Source organism: Tachysurus vachellii, chromosome 20, assembly GCF_030014155.1.
Source record: "Tachysurus vachellii isolate PV-2020 chromosome 20, HZAU_Pvac_v1, whole genome shotgun sequence".
Taxonomy (NCBI): domain Eukaryota; kingdom Metazoa; phylum Chordata; class Actinopteri; order Siluriformes; family Bagridae; genus Tachysurus; species Tachysurus vachellii.
In genome coordinates, this window is record NC_083479.1 from 759,617 (window position 1) to 780,139 (window position 20,523).

General features: G+C 40.5%; 1 protein-coding gene and 2 non-coding genes across 3 annotated transcripts; 2 read left to right on the forward strand and 1 right to left on the reverse strand.

Moving 5' to 3' along the window:
* Window positions 1-4,739: 4,739 nt before the first annotated feature.
* Window positions 4,740-4,872, reverse strand: LOC132863781 (U8 small nucleolar RNA). Its single transcript, XR_009650144.1, has one exon. It is a non-coding gene; the product is annotated as a U8 small nucleolar RNA (small nucleolar RNA).
* An 873-nt stretch (window positions 4,873-5,745) lies between these two features.
* Window positions 5,746-5,827, forward strand: trnal-aag (transfer RNA leucine (anticodon AAG)). The gene has a single exon. It is a non-coding gene; the product is annotated as a tRNA-Leu (tRNA).
* Window positions 5,828-6,668: 841 nt separating this feature from the next.
* vamp2 (vesicle-associated membrane protein 2) lies at window positions 6,669-16,729 on the forward strand. Its single transcript, XM_060895622.1, has 5 exons — window positions 6,669-6,988; window positions 10,595-10,703; window positions 11,588-11,746; window positions 12,969-13,020; window positions 13,128-16,729. Coding segments are annotated over exons 1-5 (339 nt in total). The 5' UTR covers window positions 6,669-6,986; the 3' UTR covers window positions 13,145-16,729.
* The last annotated feature ends 3,794 nt before the right edge of the window (window positions 16,730-20,523 follow it).

Consider the following 20,523-nt stretch of genomic DNA (forward strand, 5'->3'; position numbering starts at 1 on the left):
GGATGCATGGCAAGTGCTTTTGCTGTACCTCCCACACATGTGCCATGCTCTCTGGATTTATGAGACGCAAGCCTGTGGTGTCTGTCAGTTCCCACATTGAGTCCAGCAATCCTTGTATCATTGACCGCGTTTCTTCAACCCCACGAGTCCTCCTCCTGCAGTGTTTGGCCAGCTCACTGGAGGTGATGCTCGACAGAATTTGGGCTTCAGATGGAATATGGCCACCACATTTTTTTAAAAGCTCTGCCTTCTTTGCCTCTTTAAGCTGATGGATGTCATCCTTGTCCCACTCAAAAATGCAGCTGGACAACTTGGAGCAAAATGTGCCAAACAGTGGATGGTGCTCTGTTGTAAGACCTAAAGTGAAACGCCTCATGAAGTGAAAAATATCAAGTCTTACTTTGAATTTCCATGGTCGAAACCAGATGAGAACTGGGGTTACACCTGTACCAATGAGAAACAATGAGTGAATTTATGAAACTAAGCAATTAATTTATCACAATTTTAAAAAAAATTGTCACACACCTGTTTCATTGCAGCAATCTCTGTCAACATAAATCACTTCTGGCTCTGGCTCCCCAGCATCCATGTAGCGCTTGACTATACCTTGACACAGTTCATCTAGGCCAGCTCCCTCACTAGTGGTCAGGACACAATTCAAAACTTGGCCAAACTCGTTTCCAATATTGGTCATCCATGTAGCTGTGTCTGCAATGCCACCAGCAAGTTTTTTGGTAATCTATATGAGCACAAATAACACAAACATCCATCAGGTATAAATAATATTTGTAATGTATACATACACACACATATGTATGTATATATATGTAGAGGTAATGACACCCTTCAGCTCATCCAGATGACCAAGGATCTCATTTGCATGAACGGTTTCAAACCACTATATATATATATATATATATATATCTCTGTGTGTGTTTGTGTATGCGTATATGAGTGTGTATTTACCTTCTTTGTTGAATCAAGCTTCAGGATTCTACCATATGTAGAGGTAATGACACCCTTCAGCTCATCCAGATGACCAAGGATCTCATTTGCATGAATGGTTTCAAACCACTGTGCCAGGGGTAGGGGACAAAAAGGTGGTGGCCGCTGATAAACTGCTTCAGACTGGATAAGGGCACATCGCTTTTTGTAAAGTTCACAGTCTGACAGGTATTCTACAGTTCGTCTTGCCCACTCCTCACTGTGAATTTCTTGTAGGGACTGCTGCAAGTAACTTGAGCTGTTTCCGGCAGACCTTGACTTCAACAAAGTCACACACTTTCTATCAAGGGCAAGCTGAGTGGTGAGGACAGCCGGGAATTTGTTTCTGTGGGAAGGATCTAGTTGTTTAAGCATCTCCATACTCCAAGGGCAAATGGGAATCCTACACTTGCTACAGCGAGGGTAGTCTGCTCCAATGAGATAATACCTGGAGTCAATATCAATGACTTCCCTCACTTTTGTGTAAACTCCAGAATGATGCATTTTCATATTGCACTCATTACATTTTAGAGGGATGCCCCACATCCGCATTGGTGCCCACAGAAACATTCGCTGCCTGAAATAGCTACCTGGATCAGGAGGTGAAGTTGTAGGCTTGCAAGGGCTTGGTGGATAAAACCAATTCTGTGAAAATTGCTGCTTTAGCTGTCCTGTGCTGTCATAAAGACACTGTGCTATCCACTTCTGATCTGCTGGTTTAATAACTCTACAGAATTGCTTGGGGAGAAAACTCACCCAATTCACTTCTGGAGGCTTCAGGTTCATGTCTGTTGAGGATGATGTGTGGGGAGCACTTTGTAAAGTTTCTTGTCGCTCTTGGGTGAAACTGGCCTTTTGAATGCCAGCAGCAACCGATGTATGTTCTTGAGCAGCTACAGGATAATTTTCAAATGACTCTCTGAGTGAAGCTGTAGGTGGCACCACAGTTGCCCTGCCTTGTTCTGCAACACTGGTGAAAAGGTGGTCATTTTCAGTGTGCTGAAGCAGTCCAACTGCACCCCAGACTTTTGTGCCACACTGGTCACAACTCTCTTCAGTATGGTAGTCTAAGAGATGGCCAGAGAAATAGTCCGCCTCAATGCTTTTGCTGCACAAAGCACAACTGACTATATGTGCACTTGCCTGAGAGTTGGTTTGAGATGCTGGCTGAGCTGTTGTGATGGTTTGAGCGGCTGATATTGGGCGAGCTGTTGTGCTGGTATGAGCGGCTGATGTTGGGCGAGCTGTTGTGCTGGTATGAGCGGCTGATGTTGGGCGAGCTGTTGTGCTGGTTTGAGCGGCTGATGCTGGGCAAGCTGTTGTGCTGGTATGAGGGGCTGATGCTGCCCGTGCTGTTGTGCTGGTATGAGGGGCTGATGCTGGCCGAGCTGTTGTGCTGGTATGAGGGGCTGGGCGAGCTGTTGTGCTGGTTTGAGAGGCTGTTTGATTTAGCTGACTCCTGGTCTGCTCTGCTGACTGGAAAAAGTTGTTTTTTTCCATGGGTTGCAGTGAATTTTCAAGAAAAATAATTTATTCAATTGATAATATACATAATGTTTATTTTGATACAAAGTATAAAATATTGGAAGAAATATAATAATATTCATAATGCCAATAGCCACCAGTGCAGGTAAAATAATCATGTTTATCATTACCTACCTTGTGGTAACCACATTTGCAAATTATACTTTTCCCAAAGATGTTGTGACTTGTTGTCTTGTTGTGTAATGGACAGTTACTGATAGAATGCAACACATCCTTCCACCTCTTCACCCCTGGCTTCTTGCCTGTTGTGAAGTGGTACTTCCCTTGGGCATACTTGCACATGATGTCATGCCAATAAGCATCTGGTTTACCAGTCTTAGTCATGTCTGCAAATATCAAGCAACAGGATACATTTCAGACAAATTGGGCTCTTTTTAAGGTTTGTTTAGTTTGGCACCCTAGCTATATAGAATAAAAGATGAATGCCCCCAACATGACGAATGAACACAGTAAGTCTAAGGACAATAAAAAACGTACAAGGGGTAAAAACTTACATAAACATAATCAATTATGTGTTATATCATTATTATAACACATAAACAGTCACACAAACAATTGTAATCAGTAGTACATATGGTGTAATGCTTTTTTTCCAGTTACAGCCGAGTATTTCCTCCATTTTTGGGTTCATCAGGGGAAAAAAGGGCGCAAAATAACAGCAAAGATTTCACACTGTATATTATTTATTATTGATATAATCAATGCATCATATAAAAAAATTATGTATAAGTTAAAGCAGTAAATCGTGCACGAAAGCATTGCAAACATATCTATATAAATGGTCGTCGCGACTTTTTTCCAGTTACAGCCGAGTATTTCCTCCATTTTTGGGTTCATCAGGGGAAAAAAGGGCGCAAAATAACAGCAAAGATTTCACACTGTATATTATTTATTATTGATATAATCAATGCATCATATAAAAAAATTATGTATAAGTTAAAGCAGTAAATCGTGCACGAAAGCATTGCAAACATATCTATATAAATGGTCGTCGCGACTTTTTTCCAGTTACAGCCGAGTATTTCCTCCATTTTTGGGTTCATCAGGGGAAAAAAGGGCGCAAAATAACAGCAAAGATTTCACACTGTATATTATTTATTATTGATATAATCAATGCATCATATAAAAAAATTATGTATAAGTTAAAGCAGTAAATCGTGCACGAAAGCATTGCAAACATATCTATATAAATGGTCGTCGCGACTTTTTTCCAGTTACAGCCGAGTATTTCCTCCATTTTTGGGTTCATCAGGGGAAAAAAGGGCGCAAAATAACAGCAAAGATTTCACACTGTATATTATTTATTATTGATATAATCAATGCATCATATAAAAAAATTATGTATAAGTTAAAGCAGTAAATCGTGCACGAAAGCATTGCAAACATATCTATATAAATGGTCGTCGCGACCAAAACAGCTTACGTATCTAATATAAATGTGAGTATTATCAAAGTTAGCCAAATCAACGACCGAACTCACCTGCACGTTGCCGAAAGGTCAAAAACTTGAATCTTGACTTGAAAAAGGGGAATCTTGACTTGTAAAAGGGGAATCTTGACTTGAAAAAGCAGGAGTATTACTTGTGACTATATATTACAAGAGTAAATATATATATATCAGGATCGTGAACTGATGAATTGATTTTGTCCCGCCCCAACCCCCTGTTCAGCCAATGACTGTTTTGTCCCGCCCCCAACCCTCTGCTTCGGCCAATGACTGTTTTGTCCCGCCCCATATCCCCTTCGGCCAATGAATGTTTTGTTCCGCCCCCAGGCCCGCTGCTTCAGCCAATGACAGTTTTGCCCCGTTCGGAATTGTTAGGACTTGGCGTTAGGAAGTGTTAGGACCTGTTAGGACCTATGTTAGGAATCGTTTGAAGTGTGTTAGGACCTGGTTAGGACCTGGTTAGGACCTGATTTGTAGTCCATCCACCGCAGGCTGCGGCCACCTCGTCGGGACAACCTATAATATTCCTCATGATTTTCTTATCGTATCCCTACAAAGTACAAACTCACAACATACACTGAGAAACTACAACGTCGATCCACTTAAATTGTTAAAATGACATTTAAAGAATCACTAAAACACAAAGTTAAGACTGACTAAAAAACTAAAAAACAGTTTAAAGCAAATAAAAGCTTTCTACAACACAAAATAAACAAAAATGTCAGTAATTTAAGAGAACTATTTTTAACCGAAGTGCGCAGGAATCAGACAGGATTCATCAAGGTGTTGCGGTTCCTTGATAAATGCGGAATATAATCACACATTCATAGAATCCAATCATCATGTTCTGCAACCTTATTGCTAAGGTAACAGGTAAGGATGTACCTCACTGATGTAGCCGTAAAGCGCTCAAAGACTTAGACTTGTCAAACACAACCTTCTTCTCCATCACGGTAGGCTCCAGACTGGGTCATGATATTATTTTCTGGTGATATGTTTGGAACAAAAATCTCCAGCACGCCTAATAAAGCGTTCTGTATTACTGCGTTTTTTAGATTCAACTAAAGTTCCACAAAGAGTTCGTTTTAAGAACGCTTTTCTTTAGGCGCTCTAATTTGCATAACTCGACGCGATTGGCTCGTTTGAGAAACTTTTTATTTCTTACTCTTTATTCGATATTTCTGTCTTCTGCAGTTGAATAAGAATAAATATGGTTCATATATTCCGAGAATGTTAATTCTATATTTTGAAATTAAGTTTCAGATGGATTTTTGTGAAGAGAAATTGACGGAAGAGTTTGGGGTCAAGTTTGGGTGAGAAAACAAACACTGGGGCTCCATTCAGAATCGACTGCTTTACACACGTGACTATAATCAACCAATCCTAGACCTGGAGGCGGGCATTGGCTGTTTACTTCTATATACAATATTTATATATATTAATATCTCATTTTAAAGTCAAATGCAATATCAAGGTCACGGACGTTTTCTATAAAACATCTAAAAAATGATAATAAATACACAATTTAAAGAAAGACACCGGTTTCTTGGATGAATAACAGACTGGTCTCCATGGTCTCCTTGGCAACAACATCTTTCACCTGGTTTTTTTCATGTCAGACGCCCAATGACGTGACTGATCTTAGGGCAGAACGTCCGGTGATCCATTTACTTTTTAATATATGAACAAATGTACGATCAAAAGCACAAAATATGCGGAATATTACATTAAATTGTGTTAAAGTGTTAGATTTCCTATTATTCTTCTAAGGTAGCGTGGCCGAGCGGTCTAAGGCGCTGGATTAAGGCTCCAGTCTCTTCGGGGGCGTGGGTTCGAATCCCACCGCTGCCAATGAATTGTTTTTTTTTCCCCTTTCATTTAACATAACAATATTTAGGACAATTCTTATGTCTAATCGGCCTCAAAATATCTGACAAAGATATTACAATTATATAGTAATTTACACTTCAGGCACTAAGCAGTCCAAGCTGCTTTAAGTCTCTCCGCCATTTTGTTTATTTCCGAGACCTAAATATAAAGCAGATTAGACAGGTGTTTATTTACTTCTCACTTTCACTGAAAATCAACACCTTTTCTCTGTTCCAGGGAAATAAATACCGCTGTCGATTAAAACGTCCTTTACTCGTCCATCTCTCGCGGTTTGATGGATCTTCTCCCCACCATCAGGACCAGGTGGCGCTCTGCATTCTGAGCGGTTTGGGATGGAGCTTTGGGCTGGCTTTCTATCTCAGGCTATTTATTTATTTATTTATTTATTTATATTCACTCTGTTTTAATCCCCATGTGTGACATAGCTGTTATGTTATATTCCTCTATCTTCTGTAATCTCACTGTACCAGTACAATCTCTCTACCTGGTGATTTTTTTCCCCACCCACTGTTTATTATTTTCACACATTTAGACTGAGGTTTATTTCCGCCACCCATTCAATCAGATGATGAATAAACGCCATGACGTCATACACCTGTGAGGTTATATCTAACTTTTCACAACTTGCTGAAATGCACCTTGTGATCTCGTGTTTCTTCTCCAATAAAAGAGTAAAATCCGTAACTAATCACACACACTGCGTGAAAACCGCACAAACAGCGCGCGCGGTCGTCATGGTGACCCTCTCCAACCTGCAGCATCCCCGGATGACGAGTGACGTCAACGAGCCGTCTCTTTTTTTTTTCCTTCTCTTAATCCGAGAGCATCCATTTTTTATGTACGCAGGCTGTTCAGTGACGGAGCTCAGACACGAATCCTGCTAATTCTTACCGAAATAAAAACATTATTGGAAAACAGTGCGGGGAAAAAAAAACAACAGCGTGCTCGCGTGTGCGCGTGTCTGCAAGAAAAAGCGCGTGAGACCTTATAATAAACAGCCCGAGAGAAAGAGAGAGAGGTAAAAAAAAAAAAAAACAGAAAGAAAGAAAAAAACCGTCCTGTCGTTAACACACCACCTTTCTGTCGGATTTGTGTGTGCACGAGCCAACACTAAAAAGAAATGTGAGTATTCATTCATATACAACATCTGAGTTTATTTCCTTATATCTGACTGGGATTATTGAGCTCGTGCGCAAATGCTTAAGGTGTTCTGGGTTGTTAGAGGCATCAGGGAGGGAAAAAAAAACAACAACAGTATTAATCTAGTAATTATTAAAGGCTTTATTTTTAATAATAATATCTTTTATTATGGATATGACGATGTTCAGGATTTCATCATCATCTCAACCTCAGATGATGAATTAGAGTAAGAAAAACTAGCAGTAATTATAACTGAACATATATTTACAAATCGTTGGCCTCTGACCTGCCAGCCTGGTTATTTCATCCTACCTAATGATTTGTAGCGTGTTTTATTATTTAGTATTTAGTATTTATTATTTATAGTGCTGTGAATGACAAGGTCCAAACACGCCTATAGGCTCCGGATCAGACTGGATATTTGGATCGTTGGATATTTGGTTGAATGATACTTTATATACGTTTCTTTATATTTTCTAATACATGGCATTAAAGAACATGCTGTAAATGTTTGCGTTCATATTTATATCTTTCATCTCTTTTGGGGAAGCGGATGAGATCTGGCCTAAATACAGAGTTAAATCTGCATTACAATCATCACCTGTCAAGCATAAAATTGTAACATAGCAGTTTTCATTGTTTATTTCTTTGTCCTTCTTATTTGTTTTTACATATATACATGTTCCTGAGTGGTGGTGGTGGCGGTGGTGGTGGTGGTGGTGGTGGTGATGGGGGTTGGGAGGGTCATATTCTCCTATCGCTCTTGTTCTTGTAAAGCAAAACACGACAATCCGTCACACACCTTTTTTTAAAAAAGGATATTTCTCAAATAATACGGGTTTATCGGCTCTGTAGATATGTTCATTATTTAGAGCTCGTAAAGCTCCTGTTGTTCTGCTCCTACACCGAGGCTGTAACCAAATGGCTGGCACTAACACGTCCTCTGCGCAAGATGGCCGAGCCTCAGCCTCCTCTCCTCTCGTCTGAGCTGAGAGATCTGCAACACCAGATTACCTCCAAATCCTGATCACATCCCTAACACTTACAGTGTCATTTACATGACAAGAGCAGTGAGAAATCTTCCTTCAATATTATTATCATAATTAGCAGTAGTAGTAGCTGGTGATATAGAAGAGTGCTTTATATATAAAATTTAAATATACATATAGATATATATTTTTTTAAAGAATGGAGGATGTTTTGGCTCAAAAATGATGTTTGACTAGTAAATAAATGGAAGAAGCGATCATGTGATACACAAACAAAAGAAAGACGAACGTGTTAAACATCAGAATTAAATGGACTGTATATCGTGTGCTGATGTTTCACGACGTGTGAATGAGTGTATTATTTTATACAGATTAATATTCTCTGGAAATCATTCGGCCCTGTTTTTAAATTCCTATTTAAGCAACTGAATTTCACTGCTCGAGGATTTGTGCATGATTAAGGTGTTTTGACCAATGATCAAGGAAAATAAGGATGTATTAAATGTAATAAATGATTAAAGATGAAGCTCTCTTATGTGTGGACTAAGCTTTAGACTCATCCGCAAAAACACAACCTACCTGCTGTAATGTGATCTTTTGGATGCTTGATATTAATATTTTTTAAATATTTTTTCTACTGAATCGAAAAATGATCTATCTATAATCAGACCTAGTTGTTCTCATTTAATCATGGCTTTGCTAACTTCCTGTTCATGTGACATTTATTTCCTCACGACTGAGTAAATGATGAGCCTCTAGTGCCCACGATTAAACGTGCACTTCACCTGTTAGGCAGGTTTTTGGTTTATTTCATTTAAAAAGTAGGAGCATTGTGACTGTTTGCTCCTTAGAAGGTCGTCTAAACGAACCAACTGCTAAATTCCAAATCTTTTATTAAAACAGGACAAATAAATCAAAAGAACCGATCAGGACAGTTATGATCACGAGGGCACGAGCTACTGAAGTCCTGAGTGTGTGTAGATGTGCTGGTGCTGATTTTTGTCCTCTCTGAAGGGGACTGAAGGACCTAAATATAGCCATCAGTGAAGGAGAAGGAGAGGCGGAAATGGAGGCAGAGAGAGAGAGAGGATGAGGATGAGGAGAAAATATCAGCACATTTTCTGTCTAACAGGTGTCTCACACACCTCTTCTGGCTCGGTGTGTGAGAGCGAAAATGAAGGAAATACACTGTAATCGTGTATGACACAGAAAATGACACAGAGTGTGTCGGGATTAAGCGTTCAGAGGTCACCTTTATCTCCTGATTTGTCTCCGCCTGCTGGTCGAAGCTGAGAATGACAGGTTTCGCTTTGTCACATGCGCACAGACTGATTAAAACATCACTTAGTACTGATGATTACATCGTGTGTCTCATGATCCTGATGTAGATCAGACAACAGGTTACAGATCTATCTATCTATCTATCTATCTATCTATCTATCTATCTATCTATCTATCTATCTATCTATCTATCTATCTATCTATCTATCTATAAGTAGAAGCAGTAATTCTGTTTGTCAGATTTTCAAGCTTTTCTTGTCTGGTGAATTAAACAGTCTTGTGTGAGCAGGACGTGTAATTCACCCTTCCACATGCTGCTTTCTGAAAAATATAGATTTTATCTTAGAATCTCAAATTCCTCCTAAAAACGACGCCCACATTACCAGGATCCTCAAGAGCAAAATGTGTGCAGTCTGTGTGGGAGTGGCATTACTCTCTCTCTCTCTCTCTCTCTCTCTCTCTCTCTCTCTCTCTCTCTCATGAGCCAGTTGTGGGCGTCTTTGAGCTCACAGATGTGTAAGAGGGTGGATAGCGCTTTGCTCAGTGTGTGTGTGTGTGTGTGTGTGTGTGTGTGTGTTGTGTTACTCCGCCCTGTGACGCAGCTGAGCTGGAGCAGCAGTTTGAACAGATACAGTCACGTGTCTCACAGGAAGCATCTGTCCATCTTCACCCTCATCATTCTATAGCAGTAGTATATGAACAGAGCAGACTGGTGGGTGGGGACTGTCAGAGGTCAGAGGTCATTGTCAGATGAGTAACATCTGAGCACATTTCAAGATGCTGCTGTTGATGATGATGATGATGATGATGATGCCTCAGTGCCTAATATTTCTATTTTATCGATATAGAATTGATCTAGAGTTTTGGTTTTCTGATACTTTTATTTTTTATCTCTTTTATTTTTAATAACTTCTAAACACTTGTTATTATGGGATCCCGACTACTTTACGACTGTCTCGAACTTTTCATGCAGTGAGTTGAAACTGAGGAAATCCTTTAATGTAAAATGTATTCAAGTTGTTTTGTCTCTTTCTGTATAAATGTACAAAGGGATTCTTCTTCCTCCAGTTCTTATTATCTATAGTTCTATATTAGTTTTATAATCTTAGGCTTTTTACTAAAATAAAACAAAATGTGCAGCAGCGACTAAAACCCAGAGTCTAAAACATTATCCTGATGATCATCAGCTCCGATTCATTTACAGACCTGATTATTGTGAACTTGTGTTTTCACTCCGTATGTCTCACTCTTCATTTGTCACACGTCCTTTTTGCTGCCTTTTCATTGGTTACTTTACTAATGTTATTTTGGGCACCAGGTCTGCTCCAGCCCCCGCCGGCGGCCCTGCACCTGAGGGAGGGAATCAGCCTCCTCCTAACATGACCAGCAACCGCCGCCTACAGCAGACACAGGCTCAGGTGGACGAGGTGAGAGAGAGAGAGAGACACACACACACACACACAGACACACACACACACACAGACACACAGACATACACAGACACACACACAGACACACACATTTACATTTACATTTACAGCATGTAACACTCTCTTATCCAGAGCGACGTACATAAGTGCTTAAATCTCTAACATTGAATACATTAATGCTGGACACACACACACAGACACACACAAACACACATACAAACAGACACACAAACAGACACACAGACACACAGACACACACAGACACACAGACACACACAGACACACACACAGACACACACACAGAAACACACACACAAACAGACACACACACAAACAAACAGACACAGACACACACACACTGACACAGACAGACAGACACACACAGACACACACACACACAGACAGACACACACAGACAGACACACACACACACAAACAGACACACAGACAGACACACAGACAGACATACACATAGACACAGACACACACCCTGACACAGACAGACAGACACACAAACAGACACATAGATACAGACACATACACACACACACTCTTTTCATTGAGTAAAGGAATATTGTGTAAGGAATATATGTAATATATTAGGAAATATAGGAATATATGTAATATTACGGACCCACAAACCCAATCAGAATGAAATAAAAAGCAGTAACTGACCCACTGAACACTATCAGTGTTCAGTATCAGAGCTCCCTTTACTGATCTTTACTGATCTACAGACAAATCACCTCCAAACCAGAAAATATACATTAGAAATCTTTGTAATGAAATGTGTCCTAAATTTAACAGTAATAATGGCAGCAGTTCAGATGTGTGAAGTGCAGACAGTGTTTTTTTTCACACATTTGTACCCGTGTGTTCAGGTGGTGGACATCATGCGCGTGAACGTGGACAAAGTTCTGGAGAGGGACCAGAAGCTCTCGGAGCTGGATGACCGAGCCGACGCGCTGCAGGCTGGAGCCTCTCAGTTCGAGACCAGTGCTGCCAAACTGAAGAATAAATACTGGTGGAAGAATGCCAAGGTACATCATAAAGACCTGAGCACAGAGTGTTCACTTACAACATCAGTCAGTGTAGACTTTATATTGTGTTAAACACGGCACCGTGTCAACATTGTGTTAGTGTATTTAATTAATACATGGCATTAATAGTCCCTCAGGGCAAGTGACAGAAAGACAGACAAACAGACAGGCAGGCAGAGAGACAGGAAGACAGGCAGAGAGACAGGAAGACAGGCAGATAGACAGGAAGACAGATAGACAGGCAGGCAGATAGACAGGAAGACAGGCAGAGAGACAAGCAGGAAGACAGGCAGAGAGACAGGCAGGCAGATAGACAGGAAGACAGGCAGAGAGACAGGCAGGCAGATAGACAATAAGACAGGCAGAGAGACAGGAAGACAGGCAGAGAGACAGGAAGACAGGCAGATAGACAGGAAGACAGATAGACAGGCAGGCAGATAGACAGGAAGACAGGCAGAGAGACAAGCAGGAAGACAGGCAGAGAGACAGGCAGGCAGATAGACAATAAGACAGGCAGAGAGACAGGAAGACAGGCAGATAGACAGGAAGACAGATAGACAGGCAGGCAGATAGACAGGAAGACAGGCAGATAGACAGGAAGACAGGCAGAGAGACAGGCAGGAAGACAGGAAGACAGGCAGAGAGACAGGAAGACAGGCAGAGAGACAGGCAGGAAGACAGGAAGACAGGCAGAGAGACAGATAGACAGGCAGATAGACAGGAAGACAGGCAAAGAGACAGGCAGGAAGACAGGCAGATAGACAGGCAGGAAGACAGGCAGAGAGACAGGCAGGCAGATAGACAATAAGACAGGCAGATAGACAGGAAGACAGATAGACAGGCAGGCAGATAGACAGGAAGACAGGCAGATAGACAGGAAGACAGGCAGAGAGACAGGCAGGAAGACAGGCAGAGAGACAGATAGACAGGCAGATAGACAGGAAGACAGGCAAAGAGACAGGCAGGAAGACAGGCAGATAGACAGGCAGGAAGACAGGCAGAGAGACAGGAAGACAGGCAAAGAGATAGACAGGAAGACAGGCAGAGAGACAGTGTGAATTTTATACAACAATCTAGTCTCTTACTGGGATTAAAGTTATAGAGAGACAGATGTCATTATAATGCCTTCCATCTGTGTCTCTCTATCTGTGTCTCTCCGTCTGTGTCTCTCTATCTGTGTCTCTCCGTCTGTGTCTCTCTTCCTCTGTCTCTCCGTCTGTAGATGATGATAATCCTGGGGGTGATATGTGTGATCGTTCTCATCGTTATCATCGGTAAGAAAAGATTTTGTTTCTGTCTTTTCTAATTCTTACTTCTGTAACTTTACTCAGTGTTATTCACTGATCATAAATGATAATAATTCTCCTAATTTTGTTTTCAGTCTATTTCAGCACCTAAAGGACGAGTCTCCTCTCCCACCCTTCGCCCCATTCACAACTACTCAATCTCTATCCAACAAACGAGTGTAAATCTGTGCCCTCGATGACTCTCCCTGTACGGACCCCGGTCTCTCTGCGTCCCCACGTCCAGCCTCTGAGCGTGCGTGCGTGCGTGTGTGTGTGTGTGTGTGTGTGTGTGTGTGTGTGTGTGTCCTCTGTAAATACCTCCCGCTTTTCTGAGATCTCTGAAAGCAGACGGTAATCCTGGTAAATCTCTCGGTGTGTGTACGACTCGTCCTTATTTGTAGAGTTTTATTTGTAGACTTCGTGTGTGGGTGTGTGTTTGTATTATTATTATTATTTTATTTTTTTTATTGTTTCCTTTTTTTTTATGACTTCGGCTTGAAAAAACTGCCTATGAATCTGTGTGTATATATACACCGCACGACATGTGTCAGTTATATACTATGCTTGTAGTTTACTTCTTTAACCGATACTCTTCCAGAACCCCCCTCCCCTCCCCCTCACTGCATCCGTATTACTTTCTGTTCGACAAATAGACTTTTGTAAACTGCCACAGAAATGATTTGGACCAATAGTGATAGATTTATATTTTTATTAAGTCTGTAGTGTCTTATCTCTTAAACATTCCTTTATCGCAGGGTAGAACGCTGCTGTCTGTAACAACCAAAACACATACAGGAATCTTTTACAAACGGTCTGTAATTGGCAAAAAAACAGCAGACGCACACGACCAACATGACTAAAGTGGAATCCGATTGCACAAGAACCTCGTTTTTGATGGCGCTTTTAATCCGAACAATAATAATAATAAATTAAAAGTACACCTGAGCTGCTGGCAAAATTAAAAGCACACTGCTTACTGGGTTTTCATTAGAATTTATGATTACATGCAGGAATAGAAGATATTTCTCCTTATTTGCTGATGGAAAAGGGACCAGATCATCACCTGGACTGTGTGTGTGTGTGTGTGTGTGTGTGTGTGTGTGTGTGTGTGTGTGTGTGTTGATTTTAGCTGTCTAGTTTATACACTGCCAAGCACCTGGGGGTAATTTTTTTTGTGTTTTTTCCACCCCTTTATGTCCACACTGGTCATACCGGTTTGCTTTCATGCGTACAATGATATAATGCTCCACCCACACACACACACACACACACACACACACACACACACACACACACACACACACACACACACAGGACTCCAGTCACGTAGGACCGATCTGTCAGCATGAAATGAGCCAGTGATGATGTGTCGAGTCACACGTGATCGTTTTTTACCACACACACACACACACACACACACACACACACACACACAATTGTCCCGTCCATTTTGTTCATTCCCCCCTCCCCCTCCCTTTGGCCATATGTATAGTTCACCGTTGGATTAAATGACAAGGACTAGGCAGGCGAAAGCTACTGTGGCTTACAGGAATAAGACTATGTGTGTGTATGTGTGTGTGTGTGTGTGTGTGTTGAGGAGGTGCCATCTTTGACATTATTAATCATGTTATTTCTTCAGATATAAGGAAGAGTGGCATAAACATCCCTGTTCCAAACCTTCAGCCTGTTCTTAGTGTAATCTCGGTGTAAACTGTGCTGTTCAGTCGTCACACTAACTCACTAAACCCCTCCCATTCCTGTGTAGTGTAATAAACAGTGGAGAGATTAACTGTGCTTACTTTTACTCATTTTAGTGACTCAGATGCTAAACATGATTGGGTTAACCTTTCTGGTACTAGTATTAAACCTATAGCTGTGACCTAAAGAGGTCTGCTGTTATTCCCGCTGTTTTAATGAACGTTCACTCATGAATCCCAGAGCAGAAACGATTTAAAGCCACCAAAGACCTCGTCGTCTTTCTAATTCTGCCAAACTGCCATCAAAAACGGGTTCAGGGACAAAAACCTTTTCTTTTCACCCCTCACACTCCTCGCTCGGACTCAATCTGCTGATCCGTCAGGATTAGCTGTGGACCTACTTCAAGAATCGTACATGATGATGATGATGATGGTGATGAAGGTGTCTGCTAGTCTTTAGCCGATCAACACTGGATAGCACAACGCCGACATTTCTCCTTTCTCTCCTTTGTGATGCTGATTTATTTGTAGCTGTAAAAAAAAAAAAGAAAGAAAAAGAAAGAACTGACTCTGTGGTGTTCAGTGTTGTGCTGTGGGGTGAATCTGGGGGACGGGGGTCCCATTTCTTCAGGTACATCCAAATACCACATCTTTAAAATTAGGCTGATTTGTTTAGCATGGGGTAGGGACGCGTACATGACGGACAAATCACCAAAAGGATCTGAAGAGGAATTAAGTAAAAAAAAAAAAAAAAGGATGTATGTGCGATTGTCTTGATTTATGTTCCCTTTGTGAAGGTGTGTGTGTGTGTGTGTGTGTGTGTGTGTGTGGAGGGGGAACAGGCACGGGTAACTTCGTAAGTCTGTTTCAGTTTGTGCATCTTCTTGTGCGTCACTGGAGAGAAATTTAAAAAAAAAGTTGTTTTTAAAAAAGGACACAAACTCCACGGGATTTGGCTGTAACAATACGTCGTCCCGCACGTGTCGTACTTTTGCTTTAAACTAGTTTTTATTTTATATTATTATTATTTTTTTTTTTTTTAGATTTTAGTAAAGGCCACTTCAGGGAGCAGTAGGTCAGCGTTGTAGTAGAGAAAAAGGAATGATTTCTATTTATTTTTCTTTTTAATCTGAGGTGAAATAATCGGACGACGTCATGACAGAAAGCTGGGAAATAAAATTCAGATTGTGATGGAGGACGAAACAGAAACGCATCTGAGAGGCAATACGTGAAGGTTCTTCAGGTCATGATGGATGTCTCGTAGTAGCGACAGGATCTTAAAAGACTCGCCGTGAGATCCGTCATCGTGCTCGGTGTAACTAACTAACAGCTCATTACTATATTACTGACGTCACACTCCTGTGACCTGACCAATCACAGGAGGTTCTTGTCTGCCGGGATGTCTAGAAATTGTCAAACTTAGCTAAATAATAAACAATCCAGACCACAATGATGTCATTACAAACACGCAAGACAGTCGTTCTGCTGGAATCGCTACTATGAGACAGAACCCGAGTCTGGTTTCTGAAACTGTTTATATTTCATTTCTTTATGTATTTAATTCAGAAACGTAGCTTTGTGTCGCCTCTGTTCGTCCGGCCTTTTCGGAGGGACCTGGTGGGACGAACACTGGCAACGCATCCTACATAAACACATTTTATTTATTTATTTATTTATTTATCTATTTATTTATCTATTTATTTATTTCCACTATCCACCTTCTCGTCTTCACCTTTAATGTTTCGGATATTAAACAAGACAAAGTACAACGTTACCGCAAAAACGTTCGGTAATCAGAAAACAGGCGTAGAGTAAATATGTCAATGTCTAATTATATCGATGAACATCTTGGGATTATATATAAATATATAAATATATAAATATACATATATACTGGGGAAAATAACGACATTATGATGACCTGTGTTTATCGTTCCGAGTTAGAAATTACAATGTGTGTGTGTTTGAAAACAATGACAATGTTCGACATAAATTAAATATATGATAAAAAAAAAAGACTGTGTGTGTTGTGTTTATTTATATCGTTTAATTTGTTTTATTATAATCGTAATTTAATTTAAATATTAAATATTAAAATGAAAGATTAATGAAACAAGAAAGGTGTTTCGGTACATTTATATGTTTAACATTTACACTATGTTATAATTATGATAGATATTAATAAAGATGAATGTCGAGTAAACTGCATCACAGTGATATAATACAGGTCCAAGGTGCACAGTGACAGAATACATCCACAGGAGAACAGAGTAAACACTCAGGACAACAGGGACGAGTGTCAACACAAGGAGATAAACACACAAGAACTCGGCCATGTGTCTGAACAACTAACCATAATAATTCACACACAGCTTTCATCATAACCAAGGGCTGGCTTTTGGAGAGCTGATCACATTCAAATGGGGAAAATATTCAAATCTGGACACTTTTTAAACTGTTCTGAAGTCTCTTTTTCTCAGTTAGAAGTAAAATTAATTATGATCTATTCCCAAACAAAAAATCACCAGGTTTTGGGTTTTTTTTTTCACCTCCAGCTGCTCCTGGAGAAGCCTCCTGTCTCCTGTACAGCACATTTAAACCTCCCTGCTCTAACACACACTTCAGGATGAGATTCATTTATCTTATTAACTTGAAGAGAGACAATAGAAAGAGACAGTTTAAGGAAACCTTCAGTGTGCCTGGAGACTGGGACTAACTTCCAAACCGCATGGAGCTGATCTGCCTGTTGCTATGGTAACGCAGCAACTGGGTCCTTTTAAGACATTTTACAGAGCCAAAGATGTATTATAGACCAAAATGTGGAAAATGGTAAACACACACAAACACACACACACACACACACACACACACACACACACACACACACACACAGAGACGATCTAAGAAACTTGCATAAACATTCACCATTTCACCATTTGTGTGAGTGTGAGAGTGTGTGTGTGTTTGTGAGTGTGTGTGTGAGAGAGAGTGTGAGAGTGTGTGTGTGTGTGTGTGAGAGAGAGTGTGTGTGTGAGAGAGTGTGTGTGAGTGTGTGTGTGAGAGAGAGAGTGTGTGTGAGAGTGTGTGTGAGTATGAGTGTGAGTGTGTGTGTGAGAGAGTGTGTGAGTGTGAGAGAGAGTGTGTGAGTGTGAGAGTGTGTGTGAGAGAGAGTGTGTGTGTGTGTGTGAGAGAGAGTGTGTGTGTAAACTGACAGATGTAAACTGTCTGCAGCTCAGATTAAATGTCCAGATGGTTCAATGAGGGCAAAAAAAGTAATCACTTCTTATCCTCACTGAGCTGAACACAAACCTAAAGCCCTTTACACTTATAGTTATAGTTGTACACTGTTCACACTGTAGAACACCAGAACTCACACCAGAACTCTCTCTGTGTACAAACATCACTGACTGTTAGATCTGTGAAGCTTTTTACAGAAATATTACAGCTTTAAAACCAGACCCTTAAACCAGCTGCAGGAAAACATCTGCATTTTGTTTGGAGAATAATAAAAAGCCTTTTGTTGTAGTCACTATAATTATACTGTGTTTGAGGTGAGGTTGGACTCGTGTAAAGGAGCTTCGTATCAGCTTTACGTGCTCTGGCACAATGAACCTGCATCGATGTCACACACACACACACACACACACACACACACACACACACACAGCGCTGGTTCTAACCCAGTTACCCCATCACACTGTTCTTCACTCCTCCGTCCAGCTCTGAGCAGCTTTCTCATCCCACATCATCACATTCCTGTGTATTTGCTGCTCAACCTTATCTCTGATTCTGGAATTAACACACTCACACACACACACACACACACACACACACACAGAGGAAGAGACTTTTTTACTCCCTTTTAATAGATACTATTTATAAAACTATTTCACATCTAAGAGGATTTTTAACAGAAAGAATACAAGAGTTTTCCATTAAACTCCTGTTTGCCTTCCTCCTCCTGACTCACCTCTTTAAGGTCTTTTTGAATGCTGTAAGATCTGTGAACGTGTGCGGTTTTCCCCCCGCTGCAGGCCTCCAAACAAACCAAACAGCTCAGGAGGCAAATTCTTGCAACATTGCATGTTTTACTCCCTCGACGCTTGGACCAGGTGGATAAGATACAACCAGAGGAGCTGTGTGAACGTCTCACTGTTGCTCTGTCACAGACGACTTAATCTCCTTATTGTACTTTGTACGTTATTCAGCTTCCAGATTTTTTTTTTTGCTAACTCTCTAAAACCTGGAATTTTATGGTTGAGTAAAAGTTTAAAAACACCTAAGGCACTTAAACACAACCAGAAATTTAAAATCCAGCATCAAAACATGAAGAATTTTCACAAATAAGCTGCTGGAACACACAGTTGTAAATGTTAAATTGAAGCTCAAGTTTGTCTCCTTAACTAATATGTGACTCAAAATGACACAGTGGAACAGGCCATAAAAGTGAAATCTGGCAACCGAAACACAAACAATCCAAATATGCAGCATGGAAAATAAGGGATGGAGTAAAACAAAATTGTTATATCTGGCAACCAATCAGGGCTGTTTTTTAGGAAATTTCTTTTAGGGAACTTTTTCAACTCATGACTCCTACACTGAAGGAAGGAGCAGAAATCGAAATTCTGGCAACCTAAACACAGTAAACAAGCTGTGGAGGAGAGAGCAGTAAAGACTCCACTTTATTAGTTTACTGTGTCATAAAAGTCCAGGAGCTTTCTGTGTAAATAAAGGGAAGCATCACAGAAAACACGAGTCTGTCTCCCTAAATCTAGTAAATATGTCCTTCTAAAGCCAGGCGTGTGTGTATAGAAATATGCAAAAATAAACAGTGATGTGTCCATAAAACCAGAATGTTCACTGAAGTTAATAAATCTTCCCACAGGACACTGTGATCCAAATATGCAAAACTATGCTAATAAGATGAATAATACACAGACATGTATAGACTTTGTCTTAAACCTGCACAGACAGAGAAGACCAGAATTCTAATACCTGGCAAACGACTTACAAAGACGCTGGATGAGCTGTATAGAGTTTAAGGAGAGTTTGGATGATGTTTAATGCCTTTATGATCCATCACTAGACGATATGATGTGGGATGTGGTAGCTGTGGTCCAGGTTTTCAAGTACTGATCGGAAGGTCACTGGTTCGAATCCCAGGTCCACCCAGTTGCCACTACAGGGCCCCTGAGTAAGGCCCTTAACCCTCAATTGCTCCGGTGTATAAACTGAAATAAAAAAATGTAAGTCACTCTGGATAAGACTGAGTGGTGAAAAAGGCTAATCTGGCAACCATGGCACACAATAAGCAGGGAGGATTTCCAAGGACAGTAGAAGTGTCTTTGTGACTCCAGGACAGTTAACTGAAACCCATCGAGCACAAATCTGTGGACCAGAGAACGGAAATCTGGCAACCAGATTATCTGCTTATCTGTACAAAGGCTTTGTCTATAAAATTACGGATGTTGATGAACTTTTCTGTTGTCTCTGATTATTACACCTGATTTTTACTACATAGCTGGCTTTGGGTTATTCTTTCACTTTTCTTCTAGTAATCTGCTGAGCTTGCAAAGGAACTCCAACATATTACCTCATTAAACACCAAGAAATTCATTGTCCAGCATGTTAACTAAACATTTATTGTGTAGAAAATAAACTGAAATATTAACATAGAGTCAGATAACTACGTGAAATGATAATCTTCAGAGTCAGACACGTCTTAAAAACCTAAATCTTTAATCTCTACACTACAAGAGCAGATCTGGCAACCGCAATACAATCACATTGGCTG

Excerpts from the sequence above, each read along its gene's own strand:
- vamp2 (XM_060895622.1), top strand. Across the intron at positions 10,704-11,587 it reads CACAGGCTCAGGTGGACGAG|GTGGTGGACATCATGCGCGT; the intron begins GTGAGAGAGAGA and ends CCGTGTGTTCAG. Across the intron at positions 11,747-12,968 it reads ACTGGTGGAAGAATGCCAAG|ATGATGATAATCCTGGGGGT; the intron begins GTACATCATAAA and ends CTCCGTCTGTAG.